At 39.9% G+C, this 22,677-nt stretch overlaps 1 protein-coding gene across 3 annotated transcripts; it reads left to right on the top strand.

Moving 5' to 3' along the window:
* Positions 1-4: 4 nt before the first annotated feature.
* On the top strand, positions 5-8,572 carry lhx1a (LIM homeobox 1a). 3 transcript variants are annotated; one of them, XM_026192916.2, is made up of 5 exons: positions 5-915; positions 2,609-2,832; positions 3,471-3,754; positions 5,588-5,753; positions 6,661-8,572. In XM_026192916.2, exons 1-5 carry the CDS (start codon positions 746-748, stop codon positions 7,038-7,040), a joined length of 1,224 nt encoding a protein of 407 aa, XP_026048701.1. In that variant the 5' UTR covers positions 5-745; the 3' UTR covers positions 7,041-8,572. The 3 variants fall into 3 exon arrangements, with proteins under 3 accessions (XP_026048701.1, XP_026048700.1, XP_080144544.1); XM_026192915.2 differs by having other exon boundaries at positions 8-915; positions 3,456-3,754; XM_080288418.1 differs by having other exon boundaries at positions 8-915; positions 3,456-3,754; positions 6,772-8,572.
* The last annotated feature ends 14,105 nt before the right edge of the window (positions 8,573-22,677 follow it).

Consider the following 22,677-nt stretch of genomic DNA (forward strand, 5'->3'; position numbering starts at 1 on the left):
CCAAGACAGTGTACTAGAGATCGAGCGCATCCTTGCGTACGCACGGTACTGGAGATCGAGGGGCATCCCAGCACACTGATTACAACCGGAGCGACCGGCGAGTCCCAGCATCCTATCACAAACCAAACATCCAGGATCATCCAACAGAGAGGAAGGGAAACACTCTTTTTTTCATCTTCTGGCTGTGTGATTTTGTTTCTCGCCGGGTTTTGAACAGTGGATAAGATGCCATGTTAAAGTACTCTGAATTATTTGTAGGCGTGCGTGTCTTCTTGTGTGACAGCTCTGCCCTAAAATCGTTTTATTAGAAGCCTCTGTCAGCACTGGCTGCCATACGACGCTCTTCTCTTTGGCCGATGCGTCACCGGGACAACCAAACCGGCTCCCCTCTTCTCGCCTGAGCCGATCGGCAGCTTCCTGTGCTGAACACCTTGGTTGAATTTTGCCACGGATCCATAAAAGGACTGATTTATTTTTTTCAACCTTTTGACTTTTCCTCCAGTGAGGACGCGATCGCCAACCCTTCCTGGTTCTTTGCTTTTTGGGACGTTGAGTCTTTTTACGCATGCAGGGAGAAATCTGTGGTGACACCTGATCGACTGGCTTCTCTTGCGCACGTTTGACCCAGGAGCTCCAGGCGAATCGGGGAGGGAGAGAGCAGATACTCGGTCAATGCTCGGCCTGTGCTGTTGATTTGGTTTGTGTGTTTGCTTCGTTTGTGGGGGGTTGTTGCCCAGCCAAAGCCATGGTCCATTGCGCCGGCTGCGAGAGGCCTATCCTGGACCGCTTTCTGCTCAACGTGCTGGACAGAGCCTGGCACGTCAAGTGCGTGCAATGCTGCGAGTGCAAATGCAATTTGACAGAGAAATGTTTTTCTCGAGAAGGGAGACTATACTGCAAAAACGATTTCTTTAGGTAAGCTCGATGAAGATGGCAGAAACCCTTTGAAAAGTAATGTTTTTGTACTCCTTCGCTCTTTTACTTTTCTTTTGCATACGAATAATACGCAGCAGGTAAGCAGGGACAAACCATGAAGGAAATTATATAAAGATATTTATATATTTTCAAAAGAAGGACCAAAGGTAGTTATGGCACACAGTGAGACGAGAAAACTATATAAGAAACCCTACAAATATTAGATTAAACTGCAAACGACCTCAGTCTACCGCAAATTTAGTGGAAACATCTGTATCTTCCACGTTATTTACCATTTGAAAATATAGTCTATTAATTGTAGGTGACCACCAAAAAAAGGAAAGTATTTCTTCGTGGCTCAGACTGCTGTTACAGTTCAAATCTGCTCAATTATAAGTGAAGAAAACCTAAAAGATAACACAAACAAAAATGACAGAACATCTGGTTAGGTAACAAAGAGAATGTCCTTTTGAATTCTCTAAATAAACGAATAAAACGACCCGTCCCGTCTTTTGATTAGTAGTAAGTAATTGAAAGCTTGTTAACTTGGATTCTTATGCAAAAACAGCAACAAAAGAGGAGCAGCAACATTAAACGCGTGTGCGCTCACTCTCAGCAGGGGGAGGGTTTGTTAGGAAATCGAGGAAATCACACTTGAAGGGGTTTTTTTGTTGGGTTTTTTTACAGCTTGTTGGCAGTCGTGGGAGCTTAGAGCATCAAACCGGCGCTAGAGAAACCGCTGCCCGGTGTGTTTGCTCAGTCTGGCTGAGGAGGACGTGATAAGTGGATTTGAATAGTAAACTAGTTGAAAAGATCAGGTCCGCAGACGATGCAATCACAGACGTGCAGTCAACAAGCACCGCACGCAACTCAGCAAACATTGTTTAACAGTGAAGTAGATGGCAGGGTGATAATTTATGAGCCAAAATCCAACCTAGTTTTTAAAGACACCTCAAATTGGTTTATTTACTGAAGCTCGACGCTTAAAATACGTGTTTGCAAAGACACACAAAAAACATGTAAAATAGAGGTAAAAATGTAACAGATGAAATTTTTGTGCAAAGGTTAATGCAGAGAGGAGTTCGCGTTTGTTTGTTTGCTGGCTTTATGTTTTTTTTTTTAAAGAGGCAAAGCTACTGGTCAGCATTTTCTTTTACAAAAATAATTAAAAGTACAATTATAGCACAAATTATTATTATTATTATTATTATTATTATTATTATTATTATTATTATTATTATTATTATTATTATTATAGCATGTGATATAGAAATCTCCTAAAATAAAAAAAACTATCTCTGTATGAATCTTCATTATTTTTGATCCGTTAAAATAATGATGGAATTAAAATGTCACATTTAACCATATTTATGACTCGATTTCATTCCTTAAATTACGCTGATATTTAATAGGATGGATTAATAATAAAATATGTATATCATACAAAGATATATATGAGAGAGAGCAAGACAGAAATAGATGATTTGTATCCTTAAGACACAATTATAACTTCCGGATGTTTATTTTGAACGTTTATTTTTGTGTCCGTTATATAAGTCGGCCCCATCACTTTGGTGTTTTTCTTGCTAAATGTTTAGATCATTGTCTCTTTAAAGCAAATACATTAATAAACAATAAATTAAAAATGCAGAACACCCTTAATAGCAGGAGTAACCACCTCCATCCCCCGCAGGCGGTTCGGCACCAAGTGTGGCGGTTGCTCGCAGGGCATCTCTCCTAACGACCTGGTCCGGAGGGCCCGGAGCAAAGTGTTTCACCTTAACTGCTTCACCTGCATGATGTGCAACAAGCAGCTCTCCACCGGCGAGGAGCTCTACATCATAGACGAGAACAAATTCGTTTGCAAAGACGATTACCTAAACAACACCAGTGTAAAAGACACCAACCTCCTCTCAGGTATGCAGAGTCCTGCACGTGTGTTCTGTGAGTGTGTGTACGCAGGGCGAGTTAAATAATAATAATGATAATAATAATGATAGATAGATAGATAGATAGATATTTATTTATTTGTTTATTTGTTTTTAAAGATGGACTTAACGTTTTCAACCTCACAGTGGCTTCCTCATTTCCATGACACAGCGCACGATGGTTTAAAAGCGCGAAATATTTTCTTTTCAGTTCAGATGATGGTTCTTTTGGCCTGATATGTAGCTGTGCTCAATCTGTTTTATTTTCATAATGTCAGATTTGGCTTTCTTTTTCTGTCCTTCTTTCTTTCTAATTAAGACTGTGCATTCTTTACTTGATATTTAAGCCTCCTCCGCATTCATAAATTCTGCTGTTGGTAAATTTTCATTTTGTAAAACAAATGGCTGTATGTCACAAGTAAGGCCCGAATTCAGCACAAAACAACATCACTACAAAACGATAATTCCGAAATATAACTTCTAGTTAGCAGTGTTAGCGTGTGTTTGCACTTTGTCAGTGGTGATAATCCACCGAGTTAAATGCACTTTTAGAGACTCTGGCGCTTCACTGCTACGATAACACTGCTGTGTGAATATTATTCTAATATTTAGATGTCGTTTCTGCAGTAACGGCATGCAGCGACCCGAGTTTATCACCAGACTCTCAAGACCAGCTACAGGATGACGTGGTCCTAAAGGACACAGAGATAGCCGCGCTGTCCGACAAGGAGACCGTTAACAACGAGAACGACGACCAGAACCTGGGAGGGAAGCGGCGTGGCCCACGGACCACCATCAAGGCCAAGCAGCTGGAGACACTGAAAGCAGCGTTTGCCGCCACTCCAAAACCCACCAGACACATCAGGGAGCAGCTGGCCCAGGAGACGGGCCTCAACATGAGGGTCATCCAGGTAAAGAAACAGCTGCACCCAAGCAGGAGCTCTGCTTCAGCCTAAACTCAGTCTATAAGTCTATATAGACCATTATTTTTATTGTCATTATTTTATCAAATGCGTGTTTCTAAATGTGTGGTCCATGCGGCCTCCTAATGCAATCCTTGATGTAGTATCATAACTTTCGTGGTCCCCGGTGATTTAAACACGATTCTGTAGTAAATCATCTAAATCGTGCAATGTGATGCTTTCAAATATTATGGAAATAGATTCAGGGGACACCCAGGGGTTGAGGAGGTGGGCTCGCGCCTTTTTCCGTTTTATAGGGTGTTACGCACCCATTAAAAGGTGTGATGTAACAGCTTATATTTTATGGAAAAATGTCCCAGCCAAGCTGCCAGACAGCAATGACCGAGCAGGCCCTCATCCCATCAGGGAGGCTCCACCTCCCCAAGCCTCCCCTCTCATATCCTTCACCCCTCTTTAAACGAGGCCTCTTCCCTTCAAACTGCGCGGTCACATCGAATTCATTAAGCCAAAGATTGGCCGATGGACGAGGTTGATTTGGAAATGGGTAATTTATATGAGTATTTTTGATTCTTGGCGCACACGACGGGGCAAAGTCGCCAACTGGCGCCGAGGTGCTGGGAGCGCTGGGAGCGCTAGGAGTCCTGGCACAGCGCTGCCACCACGTTTTGCGACCACATTTAGCCACGCTGTGAGCATTTTCAGCCAAGTGGAAAGGCACAAATCTGTTTCAAGGGTCTTCAGATTGTATCCTCACAACAAGCGTGCGTTACAGAAGGCCAAGTTAAACAACAAACGACACATACAACCAACTGTATGTTATTATTATTATTATTATTATTATTATTATTATTATTATTATTATTATTATTATTATTATTATTATTATTGATAATCCCAACTGATATTATTATAAATCATGGTTTATTTTCAAAGTCTATTGTGTGACACAAGAATTGGAAATACCTAATAATAAAATGTCTCAAATAAATTATATTTACGCGCCAAAATCACACAAACGTAGCCCTAAATTTATTGCAAAGTAGTCAAAGTAGTAGTATCATTTTTTTAACTATTGGAATACATTTTTGTTTGTTTGCTTGTTTGTTTAAAAAAAGGCAGAATGCTTTAACGTAGAGTAATACCGAAATCGTGGAAGCGGGGAGATAGTGCTATTTAATGTGTGTGCGCTTGAGCGAGGAAAGGGGAGCGCATAATTAAAGGAAGCCGGCCTATAGATTAGGAAATGATAACCTCCAAGAGTCCGGTAATATATTGGTAACAACCCGCCTATTAAGTATTAATTGGAGATTTTAAACCCCTGCTGCTGCAGCCTTCAGTCGGAGTAAATGGAGGGTTAAAAGATCATTAGGGAGGTTAGATGGGACTGTCGCTCCTTAAACGATAATTGGGCGCAGTCCTCTTCGCCGCAGAGCCTTGCGAATTTAACGCACTGGCTCAACACGCTTGCCGCATACAGCGCGGTTATTGACTCTAATAAGAAGACAGCGGAGTAGGTGCCAAGGTAAACATGATACCTAATTACACTTTCCTTTCAATGAGGATACATTTAAATGCCGACGTTTGTTTGCATGTTCAGAAAAAACAAGCAAACCATTGTTTGTTTAGATATTTATTCATAGAATAGCAGCTCTAACCCCTCCCCGGCCACCCCCTTCCATAATCTCCATTTCTGCCTCTCCTCTCGTCTTTCGCCATAGAATATTGACGTGCAATCGAAATGGCGTCAGCAGTCTATTGCATATTTTCTGGGCCACATGATGTGATACACACGTACGCGTGTGTGTGGTTGCGTTTGTTCAGGTCTGGTTCCAGAACCGACGTTCCAAAGAGAGGCGGATGAAGCAGCTGAGCGCACTGGGCGCCCGGAGGCACGCGTTTTTCCGGAGCCCGAGGCGAATGAGGGCGCTGGGTGACCGGTTGGAGCCTGGGGAGCTCATCCCCAACGGACCCTTCTCCTACTATGGAGGTATGGTTGCTTAATATTTTCTTTCTTTTTTGACACGTTAAATTTCAACCTGGTTCTGACTGATAATGTGTTCGCCAAACATTGAATTGTTAAAAACAATTCAATGCATCATCTTTTATTTCCTATTAGCCGGTCATTTCTTCTTAATGTTTTGTCTTATATGCCATTATCCTATTCCCGGGGAATTATTTAGGTCTATGCCACTTTTTAAAGACGACCAGTGAGTAGCGAGCACACTAGGTCTATCCACATTTAACCGTCTTCGTTGTTTTCACACAATATTAAATGTCAAATGAGTGCATAATGTTAAAAACTAAAATGTATGAACAAGCAGTGAAAATGATGTAGTTTTCCTACTTACTGTTATTTTGGATGTATTCAAAAACAAACAAAAGAGGCTATACATGTTTTAGTCTGGGTCATCTCATCCACAGGCTTTAAGAAATGGCTTAGTATGGAATTCACTTCAAGTGAAGTTAGTTTACACCTGAGTGATTTCATACCAACGCGGCAATATTTCATCAAATGCTTTGAAATATCTGTTAATTTTCAGAGAATTCCATTTGTGTCTGGGCCTTTGTCCTTCCTGCTGAAGCAAAAAGTCTAATAATATTCTGCTGAGCTGAAAAAATTGGTCTCAGTAGGTAGAATCGCTGATGAAATGGCCCCCATTTTAATTAATTTTGTGGCCACGTTGTTCTCCCCACCCAATTGCAGTTTTGATTTAAGTGTAACGTGCTCTGTGACTAATGTAGCACAGCGAAGGTCTCTTTTTCTCTAATGCAAATCAAGCTATGTATATATATTCAATGAATTCCTCAACATCCCTGGAATTACTTCTGCAAACCCATTGTTCTCAGTCTGAGCTAATGGTGATATTTTTTTTCTACTTCTCTTGCATCTGCAGATTATCAAAGTGAATACTATGGTCCAGCAGGGAACTATGACTTTTTCCCTCAGGGGCCACCATCATCACAGGCCCAGACCCCAGTTGATCTCCCCTTTGTGCCATCCTCAGGCCCCACAGGCAACCCCCTTGGAGGTATGGACCACCCGCTCCCGGGCCACCATCCCTCCACTGAGGTGCAACGTTTCTCCGATATCATGTCCCACCACCCAGGGGATTCTCCCAGCCCAGAGCCCGGCATCCCAGGGCCCCTGCACAGCATCTCGTCAGAAGTGTTCGGCCCTAGTCCTCCTTTTACCTCACTGTCACTGAACGGGAGCGGATACAATAACCATCTGTCTCACCCGCCCTCAGAAATGAACGAGGGCACTGTGTGGTAGCTTTGCGAGGGAGCGGACTTTGCTGGCCAGAGATTCAGTAATGAAGGGTCGTGAGATCTGGAAGTGTTGGGGGACTGAGTCCAGAACAGGGACACGGATAATGACTGGGTTAGGGCAGTACCATAAACTATTTTTTCTCCTTTTTTTTTGGTGATTTCATATTTATTTATTTATTTATTTTCCCATTTGTTGTTCTTTTTGACAGGAGAGCATATTTAGCATAAAAATGATGCCCCAAAACACTGCAGCATTACGTTCGGGTGTTTTGATTGCTTCTTTCAACTCTTACCCCTACCCAGCCTGCATCCAAAAACTGGACTGAGACATCTTGTTACCCCTCCTGATTCCGGTCAGTGGCACGGCAGAGCGACCAATCCCCCAGTCCCCCTAACACTTAAAAAAAAGGAAGAAAAAAAACCTTTTCAAAATCTCCTGTAATATGTCCTAAACATGAAAACATCCTTAGCTACTGTCAAAGACTTCAATAGCTTTACAGAGAGAGAATAAAGGGGCTAAGGGTTGGTTGTGTGCTGACCTGGCACAGTAGGAAGGCTGAGCGGCATTCAGACTATGTGCGAGGAACTAGACGCGTCCCTTGTATTTATTCAGAAGCTCCTCAGACCTCTTGCCTCTCAAGGCTCTGCCATATTGACACTTAACCTTTTTCACAATATGTTTCTGGAGGCCAGAAGAAATGACAGTTTTCTCCTCTGCCTGGACTATTTGTTTGTTTCGGTTTCAGAATTTCAACCAAATCTGAAGAAGGCTGCCTTCAAAAGGCAAACCAGTAAAAGACTCCCTATGGATTGCAAGCCCTTTATTAAAAATGGAAGTGAACTTGAAATGGTGAGATGAAGTCTACCTTCTAAAAATCTTCTACTGGGGTTCTAAATGGGACTTAGAACAGTCAACTGTTTACGTAATATATTCAATTCAGGAGTCCAGAAGTCTCGAAAACCACGTTTTAGAACCTCTCAATCCATATAAAAATGTTCCAAGCAACCAACCAAACTTTTGTATTGATTTCATTTATATTGTACGGAGATAAAAACACATTTGCTGGGGTTGTGGTTCACTGTGCTAGTTTGTACGAGATGTTGTTTACAAAAAAGGTTAAAAAAATAAAAACACGAGTAAAGTAGACATTTGACAAATAAAAAAAATAGCACAAATATTGTTAAAGTGCTTTGCACCATCATCGCAGAACGTGTTGAGACAAAATGTAAGTGTTAAAAGGAGTAATCGAATTCTTAATTTTTTTAGTCTGCTGACGATACATTCATAAAACTGTTAATATACTTAGGTTTTATTTTTGTGTCTTTAAAGAAGAAAAATCCAAACTATTAAAAACTGATGATCAAATATGCAGCAAGCAGCTGCTACATCTCTTTGAATATCAAGCCCTCATGGTATGTCTTTTATTGTTCCAATAAACCTAAGCTTATGTGACCTCCAGTGCATATTAGACCATTCACTGTATAAATACCACATGTTGACAAATGTGTTTGTAATAAACTAGAAAATATACGTCATTTTTTTTGGGAGCAGCTATCTTAAAGTATACCAGACATTACAGTACATTGTGTTTCACAAAGTATTGAAGGTACATTACAGCTTTTGTCCAGTTTCTTGAACTGTGGAATAATTGTCCTTAATTGCAGACACTGATGCTGATTGGTTAAATCTGAATAACTGGATTCGAAAATGATGAGCACATTTAAAATGGCATTTGGTGGAAAATGATGAAAAGACAGAAAGAATCAAAAGCAGAAGTCTAAATGAGAAGAGTGATGGAAACATGCAGTGTAGGTTTGTGATGATGATCCTTACCTGTCATCACAGGGTTTTCTTCTCGTCCCTGTTGCAGTGTTGCAACACACCCTAAACTCAAACAGAACAACAACAAAAAAACTTTTTTGCTGATTTTACTTTTTCTCCCAGCAACGGAGGAATTCAGTGGACCAGTTTGCTGCAGCGAACACAAGGGGGAGTGAATACACTCCTCATGCTGATGCAGTTTCTCCTTCCAGCTGCTTTGGCTCCAGCCTCACATTCTTCCATTCAGTTACTCGAGGTCGTCAGCTAATCACGAGCAGTTAGCTGTGCTACTGTGAAGGACAATGATGAAATTGCTGTGGCCGTGGCTCTCGTGTTTGTTATGCTTTTCTTAGCGGGCTCCAGTATTATTATTCCCTGTAGGTTTCTGTTCTTTCAGTGCAGTCTGGCGGCTGGGAAGGACATCTCCCAACTTATTTCGGCGAACATAGCTGCAGTAATAATCAAGAAGCCCAAACACCGAGGCGTGATGTTTTTGCAGGAAAAATGGAAAAATTTTCATACTTGTACGGAAGCGAGTCAGGCGGTGGGATTGTGGTGTGAATCTGGGGAAACCTTTATCTCCCTAACCCCAGCCTGTGCAGTTAGGACTGTATGCAATCCCAGTTTTCCTCCCTGCCTCCAGACTGTAATCCACCATGAATTAATCATGGTCTTGAGAGTTAACCAAGCTTGGGGAGGTGGAGGTAAAGGGTGTGTGGAAGGATATAGGTCTCTGTTGAGCCCCTGCGCTTAGAACTCCCCCTCCCCCCAGTCCACCCACCCACCGTAGTAGCTCCACGCACCGGCGACTGACCGCCCCCAGGGCCACAGCTCTTTAAATTCAAATCTCCTATTGATCGCTCATCAGCTGTTGGTGCAAACTGACCTTGTAGGCTAATACTGGAAAAATAAAATAAGCCTTAACAGCAGTGAATGGGTTTTAAATGACATTTTAAATCTCTGAGTCAGGACATTTGAATAGCCTACACACCCACTGGGAGCCAAAATAAGTGCACTTTTTGTGCATGTGTGTGATGAGAGAGGATGATGGGAAGGAGGTGGGTGACAGTAGTGACAGCGTGTGTGTGTGTGTGTGTGTGTGTGCTGGGGGGCTTTAATACTTAAAGGATGGCATGGGGGTACAAAATGGTTTACTTTAGAGTACAACAGGGGATCTGGCCCAGCAGACAAACACTGACATTCTCTGAGGGGTTTTTTTTTTTTTGGAGGGGGGGGGGGGGGGGGTGCACTCTCCATATGAGAAGCATTTGGCTGCTAGTTTTAAATGTAGAGTGGCTCAGCTGGAAGTGTATCCTCTCCTTGGAGCGAATGTAGCATAAGCACACAAACACATGGCACTGGGCCTCGTTTCTTCTCAAACAAATGACACATGTTGGGGGAAGCCAGCTCCTTGGCCAGAAATGAGAAAACGCTGTTAATCAATGGAGCGGGTTGCTTGATCGCTGAGCCTCATTTCCCTGGCTCAGTACTCAGCCAGTGGGTGATACACAGTCGTGTAACAAAATCTGATAAGCTGACCTCTGCTGATGAGCTGTTTGTTTTGCCACCTCACTGGTCTTTACACTTCCTCCTCTTATCAAACACAGAAGGATGTGTTTAAGTCAGACCATTTTTTTCGACTTTTTTAGTAATGTTGGGCAGCATAGTCTACAAACACCTACTATTTTACAAAGAGAGGTATAAATCAGGAGGGAGTTAACCTAGTGTTTAAGGCACTAGGTGCATTAAACACCTAGTGCCTTTTATCTGTTTTCAGAATAAGAAAAAAGATGCTCCACAGAAACTGATTGGTTAAAAGAATTGTTAGGAATAAGAATTATCAGACCTTTTAGCAATTACGAGTCATTTTAGACATTATCAGTGGCTGAGAAGAAAAAGAAGAGAGAGCCATCTCAAGAAAATGTTGATTTTACTGCAAACGGCTGATCAGGAAATCAAAGAAGTGAACTAAAATCGCATATGGTCCTAATTTTTATTGGCAACATTTTGTTTGGTTCAGTGTGAAAAAAGTTGCTTCATAAATATTTTATTGTTGCTTTAAAACACTCATGCACACCTATACACACCCCCCCCCCCCCCCCTAAAAAAAAAACTTTATCAGTGAACAAAGAGAAGGTTCTTCCTAATATTTAAATTTAGCATTTTTAATCATTCTGCTACAAATGTTACCTTAGAAGTGCTGAATTATGTGTGGCTTGAAAATGTCACTTTTGTTTTTCTAAATATTCTGGTCCTGCTTTGAGGTAGCTTGCTTACAGATAGTGATGAGTATATATTCATCTGCACCAAAGTACAAAGTAGAATTTAAACAGTGTGAACAATAAATAGAAGATTTATAAAACATTTATAGGACATGATGTGAGGCGAAAGTATTGAACGAGAGCTCACAAATAAACAAAACTCACACTACAAGCCATCATAATCCACATTCCAAAATACCATTTATTACTGCACTGTGTATCACCATGATATAGGTTAATATAAAGGTAGTTACTGATAAATCGAAATTACTGCCTCACAAATATAAAAACATATACTGACAAGAACGACTGTTTTATTGTTACTATTTACAGTTAAGTTCAAAAGTGTTTGGACAACAACACAGTTATATTTTCAGATTTTGTTTCTCTTCATCACACTCGTCAGTTTTAATTCAAAAATAATTCCTCATTTTTATAAGGCCAAAAACATTTGGACAATCTAAAATAATTTTAAATATGAAGATTGCTTTTAAAACTTAAATGAAAATGATTAGCAGTTAGTGATCGTCCTTCCTGATTCTCTGATTGTTTGCATATTTTTACACTTGTTTCAAAGTTTCAGATCATCAAACACATATTAATATCAAACAAAGAAAACACAAATAAACAAACAGTTTTTAAATGATTTCATTTATTAAGGAGAATAAAAAGCTTTCCAGATCGTACAGCCCTATATGAATGATTGAGACCCGATAATGGCAATGATAATATAAATAACAGGACTTTATATAAAGGCACCTTTCAAACCCCCCACGTTTACCTTACATTAGTACAGTAAAATATCCCAAACCTGAAAATCCTTTGCAGTCAGTTACTACCTGAAGTCTAGAACACCAGGATATCCAAAATGCAGCGTTTCCTTCCTCGAGAAACTATGTCAACTTTTGCCCTGGCTGACTTTGACTCTTATTTCAAGAAATCTGGCCAAACTTATTAAAGAACAAAATGTGACTATCCAGAGTTGGGACCAGGAAGCAAAGTCTTACAGACCTCTCTGCAGCTTTTCTCCTCCTATCATCCCCCAAAACCCTAACCCCAAAGGCACTGTGTATGTTTCCATACAATCGAAAGACAAACCAAAAAATAACCAAATAAAAAATTATTTTAAAAATTAACAAAGAATAATTTAACACCCACAACTGTACCTAAGTGCAAATCAATTAAATGGGGGCTATTAAACAGGTCTCTCTCTCCTTTTAGAAAATTATATAATAATTGATCACCGTATTGATTTATTCTGCTTTACAGAAACCTGGTTACCCCTGAGTTATATTGTCTGTCCTCAAAGCACAGGTCAAGGAGGAGGAGTGGCAGCAATCTTCCACTCCAGCTTATTAATCAAACAAAGACCTAGAGCATTAAAGTATACCTATAACCATAACTAGCAATGACTTTATGAGTTTCTTCACATATAAAATTTTAACCATTTGACAAAAAAATCATTCACAGCCATCCCACAGCAGTGCCACTGAGTAACTCTAATAACCAATGATGTTTACTTAGATTGGACGACCCTTTACTGTGTTCGTTTGTAGTTTTCCAGCCCTTTATATCTGTGAACTTGTCTATGTTTAGCACATAGTTGTGACTGAAAATTATTTTTCTGTTTAAAATTTTAAAAATCTATATTCCTCCAACTATTGCAATTGGTTCTTTAAACATCTGTCATTAAACCAACAGAGTAATGATACCAAAACACAATTGTGGCTGTTGGAAGGTGTGCATTAAATGAAGCCCAAACATGCAGGATATGATTAGTGCCCTGTTTTCCATACAAAGCCACGACCTTACAGTTAAAACGTTTAGGTTTTTGCCTGGTACATTAATAAAACATGGCCAAATGTATCAAATAAAGTGAACAATTTAGCTATTTCTTATTGTAACTGCAAAATAAATAAAAACATTATACATTTCAAAGTTCTGTCCGTAGTGCTCGCCTCTGACAAAAATCTCAGTAAATGTGACTTTATAAAAGTGAATGTTTTACTTATAATTGGTAGCCCATTGCTCTACGATTTACATAAGGAAATTGCCCATGTAACAAACAATGTGTTCACCCAAAGAAGAAAGTACACTCGTCTAGCAAAGTGGAAAGTACTAATTTCCCCCTGGAGAATGTCCTGATGGTATGTGAGGTCTGCAGGTTGGCCTGATTAGCACGTGCATGGAGTGTGTCTACACCATCTGACCCACTGAGTGATATTCATTTGTCATTCACATATTGGAGACCAACTGCTGTGTTTGTTGCTCAGGGCAAGGGTTTTCTCAATGAGTTGTTTGTGTATGACTGCACTGGCAATCTCTCATCATATTACAAGGAATCCACACTTCAGTGCAAAATCTGTTTATAATTTCTTGTTGTTGAACTTGTGCATTTCCTTTCATGAACAGTGTGTTTTTGAATGCATATTTTATATAAAATTACTATTTTATAAATATGGTATCAGTATGGTTTACAAGGCCATGCTGAGCTAGTAAATTAGTTGAGTGTGTTTGGAAATTTTTCTGAAATAATCTTAGACTAAAGTCAGACAAAACAGATTCTCAGCCTTCACACTGTGACACTTGGTCAGGATCATGGGTGTTATTTTTAACAGAATCTTTTAGTGTCAGTTTGAAGTGTGCAGGGTTGTCCAGTAAACTTCAGGAAAACATGCTCTGCTAGTATTAAAGGAAGCCTGTTGCAGATGGGCAAAGAAACATAACGTGGTTAATTTTGTCACAGGTTGTATTTTGACACAGAAAATCATCTTTTCTTAAATTTAAGGGGATAGCTATGTTACCTGAACCCAACCAAGCAGAAACTAAAAATAAAAATTCAAAATAGTAAAATTATTTTTTTAAATGATTATGTTGTCAACAGCAATAGGAAACATAGTTTTAAAGATCCCTATATAGCATTATTATTACTTTCACCTTCAGATCAGGATTTTGCCCATGAAGGAGAGGTCAAAGTTCAGATGTGACATAATATTGTAAATCTTTCTGTATGCTGTAAATACAAACCGCAGTTGTAAGAATCATAACTTCTAAGTTATAAATGCTTTTTGTCAATTTTCAACCAATAAGTCATCAGGCTGTCCTTGAAGAGCTTGTTGTAAGCCACATTTTAATGGATTGCTAACCTGACCCCACAGTACAGCCATATAAATGGTAAATGGTCTGTATTTGTATAGCGCTTTACTTGGTCCTATACACAATCATCCACCCATTCACACACACATTCACACACTGGTGATGGCCACAGCCGCCCTGGGGCGCACTGACAGAGGCGAGGCTGCCGGACACTGGCGCCACCGGGCCCTCTGACCACCACCAGTAGGCAACGGGTGAAGTGTCTTGCCCAAGGACACAACGACCGAGACTGTCAGAGCCGGGGCTCGAACCTGCAACCTTCCGATTACAAGACGAACGCCCAACTCTTGAGCCACGATCGCCCCCATATAAGATCGTATAATATTTTATCATAATTTATAGATGGACAAAAAGGCCAAAACATAACACACACACACACAACACACACACACACATACACACATGTATATATAGATATAGATATATATGCACAAATGCACTCATTTAGAATTGTTTACGGTGTATTTCCCCTGATAAGCAAATTGATTTTTGTTATTTTCTGCTAGCTTAGCATTTTTTGCGCTTGCATTATCTGGTTGTGTTTGAGCAAGTGGCTGCATGCACCAGCGTAGAAAGCCCTTATCACCCAAACACACTGTAACTTAAGCTCCAGGTGCTTGCTGCCATGTTACTGTACTCAACACACATGGCCATGTTGCTAATTAAAGCAATCCTATGCTTATCCTGAGGGGGAAATACCTGGATTACCAGGATATTTGCAACTCAAACCTGAGACATGCCTAATCAATTTAAGGCCATTAGACTATTAATTCACTTTGGTAAAGGGTGGTATTTACAAATGCACTAATCTGGCTCCTAAGTTGTCACTGTGAGTGTTGATGAGCATTATGTTCATATTTACTGAGTTCATAATGAGTATTCAGAGATGAGAATGAGCAAGTGACACAAGAAAGGAATAAACACATCTCCCAGTTGAGCATTAAGTTATATTACGCTACAGTTATGAAAAAGACATCTGGATTTCCATTGAAAAGCAATAAACCTCTCCAACACCAAATATGCATTTTAATGTTCAAGTGAGCTTCAGCTACAGTGTGATTTCTCAGTCCCGATCTCATACCCTGTTATCAGTTAGTATGAACCTGTATCTACATCACATTTATTTTATTTATTTTTTATTTTAATCTGCTATAATGTGAAATTTGTCTATCATAAAGGTTGTCTAGTAAAACTTCAGATTTAACCTTTTTATATTAGTGGAAAATTAAAAAAAGAAATCAGGTAAAGTCCCCAGGCCTAACACTGTTTACCTAGCTAACTTTGGTGGGTGAGAAAACTTTCTAATGTTAGCAAGCTAAGATGTTCTCTAATCCATTCAGCTGTTGGGAATCATATTGTTACTTATTAGTGCAACCTTTTGACCATAAAATTAGTAACATGAACAGAACACATACAAGAGGATCACCATTTATATGACATAATTTACTCAGTCACAGGAAGCTGTTGCATAACATCATCAATAAAACTCATGAGCCTGTCCTTGTCAGCATAGAACAGTAGACACTGTTGCAAGTTATTGCCAGTGCAATAGATGTGAGAACACACAATTCAATTCCTGGATTCGTCCATAATGTTAGACTTATGAATTTGTATGAGGGGAAATACAGTGTTATCTCCATCAGCTGCGTATGGCAGAGAAAATTAGCTTATTTTGAAAAACACTAAACTGCTGTGGAAGCTACTCTATATTTGTTAAGTTATAACTAAAGAACCTGGAACATCTGGAAGAACAGAAAAACTTTTATTGTAATTTTATTTTAATGGAGCGGGACAGAACAGTAACTAATATCAAGAAGAAAATGATGACTTAGTACTTGGTGGAGAAACACTTGCTGGCAAATACAGTGGTAAGATGTTTCTTGCAGTGGTAGGTTTGCACACATCTCAGGAGAAATTCTGGACAACTTCTCGTTACAGAAACTCTCTAAACTCTTTAGGTTTCTTGACTGCCTCTTGTCATGCCAAAATTTCAGCTACCTCCACAGACTTTCTACAGGACTGAGGTCTGGAGACTGACTGGTCACTCCATGACCTTAATGTGTTTCTTCCTTAGCCACTCCTTTCTTGCCTTGTGGTTTGTTTTTTGGTCATTTTCATGCTGAAAGACCCATCCATGACCCATCTTTCTTTCCTGTACCCAGAAAAACAGCTTGAAAGTCTGTTTCTACCATTCTGCTTGACTGTGGAGGTGGTGTTTTTAGGTCATACTCAGCATTGCTATTCCTTCAATTGAATTTTATTTATAGAGCGCTAAATCACAACGACAGTCACTTCAAGACGCTTAACATGCCGGCTTGAGTTGATGCCAAAGAGCTTGATTTTGGTTTGAGCTGACTACAGCACTTTCTCCCAAGCCTTCTCTGAAACATTTAGATGTTCACTGGAAATGTCAGTCAAGAAACTGATTCTTTAGACAGGTGTGCTTTATACACATATCAAGTTGGTATCAGGCATACCTGTTTTTGACTGACTGATTGTTTTCATGGGCACGCATCCAATCTGTGGGAGCCAGACTTTTGGCTGGGTTGGCTTGCTGAGATTTGGCAGGGGATCAAATGCTTATTTCACTCAGTGGTATGCAAATCAATTTATAATTCTTATGTAACGGGGTTTTGTTTGTTTGTTTGCTTTTTGTTTTGGTTTCTGTGTGGTGGGGGTTATTCTGTCTTTTTTAACTTAAAATAAGCTACTATTAAAAAAAATCATCAGTAGCCAATAAGCTCATATACGTCACTGCCTCAGTAATCCTAGAAGCAATTAGGTATAAGATCAAGGATTCATGTAGAGAAGCCCTCCCATGGAGGTGGAACCATCATGGACAACCAAGACCCTGCAAAGGATGTACCATTTAGAGGTTGAGGAAGTGGCAGACATCAAGAAGTCTATTGGCTAGAAGAGTTTAATGATCCAAAGGTGCATGAGGCTGCCACAGATGAAAAGACTGCACATCTTTTCAGACTGTGCCCCAAAGACTACCACCACGTAATAGCAGGAAGTAAAATATAAGCTTTGACCGTGTACTCTGGAAGGAACAAACAAGTAGCTGGGATATTGTACAGGAACATCTGTACAGGAACATCTGTGCTGCATATGGACTAGAATCCCCACTTCCTGATGAGTGACACCACTGAAGGTGGTTGAGAACAACAGGACTAAGGTCTATAGACAACCAGCTGCTGGCCAGCCAAGGAGGCACAGTGGTGGCTGACAAGGAGTAGAAGATAAAATAGAGAAGTACCAAAAGCTCAAGGAGCAACAGGGGCAGATGTTGAAGGTAAAGTCCAAAATGATCCCAGTGGTAATAGGAACATTAACCCTGAAACTAGAAAAGTTCCCCCAGCAAATTCCAAGTTCAGTGTCAAAGGTCTCTGTCAGAAGAGTGCAGTCCTAGGAGCAGCTGAGATCCTGCACAGAACCCTCATAATTGAAAAAGCTGCATACATATACAATATGTGCATACATATACATATAGAATATGTACAGAGAAAAACCCAACAATCATATGACCCCCTATGAGCAAGCACTTTGGCGACAGTGGGAAGGAAAAACTCCCTTTTAACAGGAAGAAACCTCCGGCAGAACCAGGCTCAGGGAGGGGCGGGGCCATCTGCTGTGATTGGTTGGGGTGAGAGAAGGAAGACAGGATAAAGACATGCTGTGGAAGAGAGACAGAGGTTAATAACAGATATGATTCAATGCAGAGAGGTCTATTAACACACAGAGAGTGAAGAAGAAACACCCAATGCATCATGGGAATCCCCCAGCAGCCAACACCTATTGCAGCATAACTAAGGGTCACCTGGTCCAGCCCTAACTATATGCTTCAGCAAAAAGGAAAGTTTGAGGTCTAATCTTGAAAGTAGAGATAGTGTCTGTCTCCCAAATCCAAACTGGAAGCTGGTTCCACAGAAGAGGGGCCTGGAAACTGAAGGCTCTGCCTCCCATTCTACTTTTAAATACTCTAGGAACAACAAGTAGGCCTGCAGAGCGAGAGCGACGTGCTCTAATAGGGTGATATGGTACTACAAGGTCATTAAGATAAGATGGGGCCTGATTATTTAAGACCTTGTATGTGAGGAGCAGGATTTTGGATTCTGGATTTAACAGGAAGCCAATGAAGGGAAGCCAATACAGGAGAAATCTGCTCTCTCTTTCTAGTCCCTGTCAGGACTCTTGCTGCAGCATCATCATCATCATCATACATGTATTTCCATGTATGTTTGTAGATGTTTCAGCAAATCACTGCAACCATCTATCAAATTTCTTCTGTTTATCCAAATGAAAGTTCAAGGCTGAATCAAGACTTTTGCACAGTACTGTATGGCAGGTATTTGACAGACACTTAAGATGAGTTCATTTGTGGGATCACTGCCAATCACTGCAGTGGCTCATCCCCTTAAAAAGACATGTAATACTGGCTTAATATTTACTGCCCATCTCTATTCTGTACTATTGTACACCAAATATGTATTGTACTTAGTATATTACATTGTATTTTACCTATGCAACATTGTTTCTAGCAATGAACTATGTTCTTAACTTCCATTAAATTCCAGTCTGACGTTTATCCATACTGTCTGTATTTTACAGAACTGCAGAGTGGGAAAAACAGACTAATATATTAGCAGTGCATTGTCTTTAACCTCAGAAAAACTGGCTTGAATATTTCCGGGGAATAATTCCAATTAAAACTGGTCTGTGCAGTGCAGCCAAGCAGCTCTGTTATTCAATTGCATTAGAATGAACGATGCAGCGGCATGCAACGATGCAGTTAACAGGAATTAAAACCATAGGCAAGATGACGGATTACATGAGAACCGAGGTGTGTGTGTGTGTGTGTGTGTGTGTGTGTGTGTGTGTGTGTGTGTGTGTGTGTGTGTGTGTGTGTGTGTGTGTGTGTGTGTGCGTGTGTGCGTGTGTGTGTGCATCCATGAACACGTTCTTTCTCTTGTTTGCTGTTTTGTCAAAGTTGTATATACTGAATATTGAAACGCGTGTACTTGAATATTAAATCAAAATGCTTGAACACTGAAACATGATTTTAGGTCTATGTTGTGGCATGATTTCAGTGTACTTGTCAGTATTTGCCAGCTGTAGTTATTGCATGATGTATGGCTCTGTTCTTGATGTATGCATGACAGTTGGCAGTCATTAATCATAGTTAGAAGATAGGACATGGTGTAGGGTCCATTTTCTCACTTGCGGTGAGTCTCATATAAGTTAATGTGTGTTCTTGAGGTCCGAGGCACTGCAGGAGTGAACTGTACAAATACATTTCATATCATTCAACTGTACAAGAATATGAAGTTTGCAATCACATAGACAATCTCGCAAATGCTGTTTTGGCACTTCTTTGAACAAACACTCTGTGTGCATCTGTGTTAAATTCACTGCAGGACAACTTTACTTTTCCTTTCCAAACTTCCCTTTGTTGTTCTGCTCAGCATCATGTTTCTTGTAGATGTGTGGGTGTGACAGTCAGAATCAGACTCAGCAAGTGTGTCTGCACTGGTAAAACACCATTGTTGTGACACACCCACCTTCACAGAGTCGACTAACCATGCATTTAATTAGAAACAAAAGCTGGAAATAATTAATTAGACAGCAGTTTTTTTTACCCTTGCCAGAGTTCATAATGGAGCAGATAGGCTGCAGAAATCTTACAGAAAATAATTCACTAAACATTAAAAGGGAAGAAAGGCCTAAAAACAAATGGTTGAACAGTGTTGAGTGTTGAAGAGTGCTTGGAAATAGTATACATTGATACAACAGATCATCTTGTCATTATGTATGCAAAAGATACAAACTACTGAAAAATGGATAATTCAGTGTACAGTGTACCTTTACCAGATACTATACGGTGGGACAGTTGGCTGTTGGAGTCCGTTACTTTAGCAGTTTGAATGTGAGACTGCTTCACCATAACTTTTGTTTACATTCGACCAGCGTTAGAGGCATAGCTGGTACATGTGACTCAATGGATTATAAGTTATAGCAAATTCACCTTTTTCATCTTATTTTGATGTTTGTGAACATGAAGGTTTATGATTCCAGGAAGCTGAGGGTGCTGCAGTTCCATTCACACTCTGATGATTGCTAAAATGTCCATTTGTTTGTTTGTTTATTTGTTTGTTTTACATTAAAGACTACACTCTTGGAATCTATTTGTATCTTTCCAGTAACTTTTTCAGACTTAGTGCCATAATTTTTGTGCATACGCCAACAAAATCTCCATAAACATTTAAAGCCAAGAATCAGCGTTTTATCCGAGGGGAGACTGTGCTATTCAGTAAGCTGTGGAGGTTTGTCCAGTGCCGCATGTCAGTGGGGGGATCTGTGGGTTTCTCTGTGAATTTCACATGCCCGTGGCAGCGTGCTTGGTGCTTGCTCAGATTTGAAGTTTAATTTTCCACTGTAGAAAGAAGTTTTCTTCTGTGAGAAGAAAGAGAGTGTACAGTGGATGCTAATGTTTGTGTCACTTTTTATGGAATCAAACTCAAAGTAATGTCCGTACTTCCAAGCTTTAAATGCTGCATGGTCATACTCTGTCCTGCACTCTATTATCCATTGTTGATCAACACACCTCTGTTATCACAGACATCACACACGCTTACGTCATTGTCATGAGACACTCTCACAAACAAACAAGCATCTGCAAGCGCACTTACAGGAAAATCACAGTAATCTAATTACTTTTTTGCAATAGTAATCCCTTACTTTACTCATTACTTGAAAAAAGTAATCAGATTACTGCACGTTACTGCCTATCTCAAAATTTGGTACGTGTTCTAGCACATACATGTGATTCATGGTTGATGTTGCTCATATCACAGTCGGATCTCACCGCTATTCTTGCATCTTCAAAGATGTTCCAACTCTATTGTTCCTCCTTACTCAGCTCTCTATAATTGCCTATCTCTCCCACTTTTAGTATGTTAGCCCAAAGGGTCATATGTTTGCTTAGTTATTAAATTTCACCCTCAAAGTGAAATGTTATTAATAGGAAATAGTTATTTCATGTAATGTTATATCTTTTCAAAAATTTATTTCTATTGCTATAATCTTCAAAAGAACAAAGAATGCAGTGGGTGACCCTGTTACACCACAATCAGTGTAGGTCTTGAGTTGTTTCGTTCATTCTAACCTGTTGCCTTTCTGTCATATCATACTGCAAATTTCAAAGTGAGATCAGGGGACAATCTGACATAAGTTCATTTCAGTAACAAGATAAGGACAAACAAAGAGGGTTCAAGAGAAACGACACACTTACACTCCAATTAGTGATTTTAAAGCCCTGTGCTAGACCAAATGCCGAAAACAGAGCTCTTCCTTAATGAGTAATTGAACCATAGTATCCAATGGGCCTCTTCCGTCACTGTCATGTTCAATGAGTGCCTAAGTTACATTTAAATTGCCCTCCAGATCCACAGACATTGATAAAGGGTTTCTGCGAGGTAAAAAGCATGCTGGCTAATTCCTTCAGGCTGGGCTGAGGCAGACCAGTTGCTGTCCATCACTTCCTTGTTATTTGCATTGGCCCCAATCAGTTCAGAGTGGTGATCAATGCAGAGTCAAAGTGAGCTTTCTTCTTGCATTAGATACTGCATTCCATCACACTGTGTGTTAGAGCAATATTTTAAAGCGAAATAGCTGTTAGTAAAAAGGGGGAAAGCTATATAAAGATGTCACCAACAAGAAAGCTGATGTATCATAGTACTAAGAAACCTGTGTTTTCAGAAAAGGACACAGCTTTGACATAAGGGTTACCTTGTGTTCAGGCAGACATAGCATTAGCATAATCTACTGAGGATGCATCAATCAGAACTGAAGTATTGGTCTGATACTGACCAGAAACACAGGAATACATATCTGGGAGAAAAGAATATCATGATTGACAAATTTGTGCGATAATGTACAGCTATGTGTAAAAGAAACTTTTGACAGGACTCTGTGCAGTCCTGTGAAAAAAGTAAACAAACCCGTGATTTAATAGTTTGTAGAATCAGGTTTTCCCGCAATAACGCGATACAATAATTTTTAGGATGGCTACACCTTTATCAGCATTTCACATTATTGTAGAGGAATACTGACCCATTCTTCTTCTCCTGTTCAGTTCAATGAGATGTGCAGCCATTAACAGTTAACATCCATCTTAAGGCTACGCCATAGCATTTAATGTTTAAACAGCTTGATTCTTTCTTGAGAATGACCTAATTTCAACCAAAATTTAGCTTTTGAAAAAAATGCTTTAGTCTTTAGTCGAGAATAGACGGGTATAAAAAGGACTTCATGGTTTATTCAGTGGCTGCAAAACAAGCCCAAATCCTCACCTCTCACCAATGTGCTTAACAGTTGGTACGGTAAATATTGCACCAATGTGC

This window comes from Astatotilapia calliptera, chromosome 14 (assembly GCF_964374335.1).
Source record: "Astatotilapia calliptera chromosome 14, fAstCal68.1, whole genome shotgun sequence".
Classification (NCBI taxonomy): domain Eukaryota; kingdom Metazoa; phylum Chordata; class Actinopteri; order Cichliformes; family Cichlidae; genus Astatotilapia; species Astatotilapia calliptera.